We start from the raw sequence: 4,761 nt of genomic DNA, 5'->3' as shown, positions 1-4,761 counted from the left end.
TCAGATTATATCCAGCATGCGATATATCATAGAACAATTGCATTACTTTCTCAAAAAGATATATTTCAGTATTTGGGAATATACATGGTTATAATTCTTGAACTTGGGAAGCAAGAGACAGGAGGAAATGAAGTTTAAGGCTATCTTTGGTTACATAGCAAGTTTGAAGATGATTTGTCTTACTGAGAGTTTGTTTTAAAACAATTGATAAAGCAAGTACTATTTTATATTACTCACCAAGGTCAAATGAAAAATCTTAAGGCCAGTGTAAGAGGTAATTTGCAACATTCACATGACCAGACTATGACATCAACAATCATAGAAACCAAATTCTGAAGATTATCATGCAGGTGTGTAGTTAGGCAGTACTTCTTCATTCATTTTTGTTTTTGTCACAAACCAACAACTCCCTCTTCTCGAAATTGCTCATTTATCTGTTGCAAAGGTAAGCTTATAGAAATTCCATGGACACCATTTTAATTTTAATATTTATTGCCATCAAAATTGTGATTTAAGGCTTACAAAACAGTAACTGCCATCATAGAATCTATCAAAGGAAACAAAGCTGTCTTCTACTTGTGTGATAAAGCTTTAATTTATTCTTGTTCAAAAATAAGCTATGTTTAACATATAGATGCTTGAACATGCACTGGAATTTAGATTAGGCAAGGAAGTTCGCTCAACATAGCCTGCAAGTCTGAAATATCACCTTTTTTCTAAGTTTGACCTGAATTTTTGAAATGTGATGAATTCACATAGTCATATAAGTAAGTTATGATCAGTAAGGAGTGAGTATTGCACACCAAGCATGAACAAACCCAAGTTTATTTTTATGAGTTCTTTGTAATATGCGTTTTGTGAAAACCCTTTCTATTCTAGACACCATTGCCAAGATGTCATAGTTTATATGTCTCCACAGTTCAATCTACACAAGAATTGCACATTGCCCAGAGTAGGGATAAGAAAGTGTTCCAAGAATAAAAAAAAAAATTATATGTATAACTAAATATACAGGTAGTTATTTGGTGCTAGCTAGATGTTTTAGTATGCTTGTCTGTTAGTGATGAATCACATTAAAACTAAATAATAACAGGATTAACCGTTACCATGTGATATACAAAAGATTAACAATCATAAGTCAGGGAACTAATTTCAGCAATGTGTTCTATCCGGTAGCATTAAGAGTTATCTACCAAATTAAACTATATGAATATCTTTTTATTAAGGTAGTAAAGTAGATTTTCCTTCTGATTCAGGAATATTAAATAATGAGAGGTCAAACATTGACTGGATCACATGAACAGGGTACTTAAAGCTAGAAACTCACCATATCAAACAGTCAAAAAATAATATTTGTGATTCTAAACTGAAATTTGAATAAATACTGAAGAAGTTCTACTTTTGTAGAAAGCAAAGTGGAGTCCCACTTCTGGAACATGATTTAAACATCTTTTATCTGAAATGAAATTCAAAGGGGTCAAATGAGAGAGGTCTTGTGCTTCTGTGTTTGGTGCAAGATATAAAGCTATTTGGTGTCTAAGCATAAACTTATAAAAGCACTTTAGGAGGCTATGCTTTCAGTTGTCATTACTATGCGATAGCACTAACTTGAACAAACTGGTGATCAAACAGTTCCATTAAATCATTGGGTCGAAGGTTGGCTAAGGGGGAGCAGATTTTCCTAGACAGACGATAAAATACAAAAATAAGACATCCACATGGGCATAAGGCTTGTGAGCATGTAGATTAGGAACACTATAGGGAGGATTGAGAGTCAGTAGTGAAGCAGCAGACATGAAGTACCCGTATTGATAGAAAGTTTTGTGCTGTAGTTTCAACCTCCAAGTGTTTGCCTGGAGCCGATCCAAATTAAAGCTACTCCACTTATGCACAACTTATGCACAACATAGAAAATGGAGTCTGAGTTTCAATGAATTTTTAATTTTGTTCAATCTTGAATCTGTTCAACCAAAAACAATTTAAAGAGGGCTGAGGCTATCAGCTTCAGAGTAAGTGAGTTCAGCTCCTCGTTAGAGAGTTCTTGAATTTCCCATAAAAATCAGCAGTGTGCGTCTAACAGCATTCTTTTAATTTGCCCATCAAAATGTGAATCACCACATCAGATATTCTTCAGGGCCCCCTTGGCTTGCAGATTAACCATGTCATTTTGCCACATTTTCTGAATTCCCATTTTAAATAATCATAAATAGCAAAACCTTGATATTCTTTGGCTTAGCACAGCTGCTTGATTCAGCTGTGTCTCTAAGTCTTAGAAATTGCACTTGTTCCTCTTTAGAGTCCCAGTAGAGTCTCCTAACGCTTCAGCTGAAGGATTCTTTATTGTATTCAAATTTGGTCCCATATGAGTTGTTCCGGTTACTCAAATTATGAAGAGTCTTGGAAATAGAACTGGGTCCACAGCAGAAAACTCCAACTGTTTTCCTGGAAAGAGAAGTGAAGAAACGGGAAATCAGGTACAAAATTTGGCAGAACATGACCAGCAGCCTACTATATCAGCATGAGTTTAAGGTATTTGCAAAATTAATTTCTTGCTGCTATACAATTTAAAACAATTTTCTAATTATGATACTCATAGTTGAATTCAGAAAAAATGTAACCATGGGCATAAATTGCCTGCTAGAAATTATGCAGTGTATTTTGTATTTTCCCCACATACCACTGGTAGCCACACTAAGACAGAGAGTGAACTGATGCCAAATCTTTAATTGGCATTTTATAAATATTGTTCTAAGTTTTTCACATTGAGTTAAGAGAGGGAGGGAGGGAGGTAGGTAGGGAGGGAGGTAGGGAGGGGTGGGGGAGGGGGAGGGGGAGGGGAAGAGCGAGAGGAAGAGGGAGAAAGACAGAGAGACAGAGAGGGAGAGAGAGAGAGAGAATGAATGATTACCAATTAGAAGCCATCATTTTTATGCATCTGAAAAACACACATGCATTTTTATATACTTTTGTAGTTTATGCATTGCTGTGTTCATAAGAAATGGCAAATGGGCTTTTATAATTATGTAATATAAAACTTCCTTCAGTAAACAAAATCATGTATCTTTAACAAATAGGAAAAATACATTCCAAGAATTAAATATTTCGAAGCGATTTTCCTCCAAGTTTTATTGATATGCACTGACTTCCTTTTAGGATAACAAATGTTAAATTCTTATCCAAACAAAGATGAATCCCGCGTGATCTCATTACCTCAGCATAACTGGGAGCAGAAGACAAAGTCCAGATTTTATTTAAACTCATACAACCAGATGGAACATTTTTATTAAGACTCCTCATTTTAAAAATTAAAGGAGAACCATGAAAGCAGAACATTTCTTTACAGTCATGATGGTTAAATGGAGATATTTTCTTCCATGACAGAAGAAAGAAAGGGCTTTAAGTGCACCTCAGTGTAAGTGCTATTTCCTATCATATGCGAAGCCCTGACTTTGACCTTCAACCATGTAATTATGACAAACCTACAGTTTTATGTACTTCACCCATATACCCACATATACATTAATGTAAAAGTTAGTTGTTGTTACGGTACACAGGGGATCATGCATCTCAAAGAAGCAACAGGATGGCAAATACAATGCTGAGGGTCAGGCATTGGCAGCTTTTCCTGAGATATTGTACAGGGGTGTCCCAGAGACTATCAAACAATGAATGTTATTGTCACTGTCCTTGGCTCCCCATCAGAATTTGATAGTAAGACATTATTTCTGGGTACACTATGCACTTTTGTCACAGGACATAGAGAAGTCCATAGAGTTACTCCTTTTGAAGAAGCTTCCCCCCTCCATAAATATCTTTCATAGACCAAAATGATTCTATGTAGCCTATTGGACATAAATGTTATCAAGAGTCTTACCAATATCAGACCAATGGACAAGATATGCTCACAGGTGCTAGTGGCAAAAATATTATGTGAAACCAACTGCTTTCTGATTAGGTTTAAGACCCACTTCACGGAAGAAGTGCATGTCTTGTACTATACATCTAGGTTGGAAGACATGGCAGGGAAGCTAACAGGCTCTAGGGGTGAACCCACTACTATCCTTCTTCTAAATAGACATAGTACTAATCTGTCCACTAAGTTGATATCTTTATACCCATAATTAGTTCAGATCTAAAAACTCAGGCAGAATATGGTGCAATAGGTGGTAGTTAATGCAAAGACTTATGACTGGTCGAAGTGCAGGAAATTAATGTCTGTAGAGTGTGTTCCCACAAATGGGGCATCTATATAACACACCTTCTACCTAAGGCTCAAGGACCACGATAGAAGAAGGGGTAATTTTTAAGTACCACAGTAGAGGGAGGACTGTGGTGAAATCTCTGAATGCTACAGGACTGTTACAATCATGATGGACATGCGTTGTCTGCACAAGACCTACACAGAACTCAGGAAAAGTCAGCACTGTAGCACAGAGGGAGGGTTCAAGAGCCACCACCCTGAACTGAGGAGTTATTTACAGTTGATGGATGGTAAGGAGGGAGAGATGGTTTTCTTAGAGGTCTGGCTCCTGGTAGGTCACCATTCTACACATTTGTATGAAGACAGCACAAACTGGATTTTGTTGTTGTTTTAAAATGATGTGAAGTTGGGAAGTGAGGGTAAGGGGAATCTGAGAAAACGTAGGAGGACCAGAGGAAACTGTGATCAAAATACACTTTATACATGCATAAAACTCTCAAATATTATATCTCTTCTATCTATCTATCTATCTATCTATCTATCTATCTATCTATCTATCT

The 4,761-nt window shown here is 36.4% G+C and overlaps 1 protein-coding gene across 3 annotated transcripts in view; it reads right to left on the bottom strand.

Moving 5' to 3' along the window:
• Window positions 1–474: 474 nt before the first annotated feature.
• The window catches only part of Nox4 (NADPH oxidase 4), a 140,308-nt gene continuing 136,021 nt past the window's right edge, over window positions 475–4,761 (bottom strand). For 2 of the 3 annotated variants that reach the window (XM_028774675.1, XM_028774673.1), the window contains exon 18: window positions 475–2,442. In XM_028774675.1, the coding sequence (XP_028630508.1) occupies window positions 2,322–2,442 (121 nt within the window). In that variant the 3' untranslated portion in view covers window positions 475–2,321. The remainder of the gene's footprint in view (window positions 2,443–4,761) is intronic. The other variant, XM_028774674.1, reaches the window with a different exon arrangement.

Source organism: Grammomys surdaster, unplaced genomic scaffold, assembly GCF_004785775.1.
Source record: "Grammomys surdaster isolate TR1022 unplaced genomic scaffold, NIH_TR_1.0 242, whole genome shotgun sequence".
In the NCBI taxonomy this organism is placed as follows: Eukaryota; Metazoa; Chordata; class Mammalia; order Rodentia; family Muridae; genus Grammomys; species Grammomys surdaster.
Note: the sequence above shows the minus strand (reverse complement) of the source record. Positions and strands in the feature narration are given on the sequence as shown.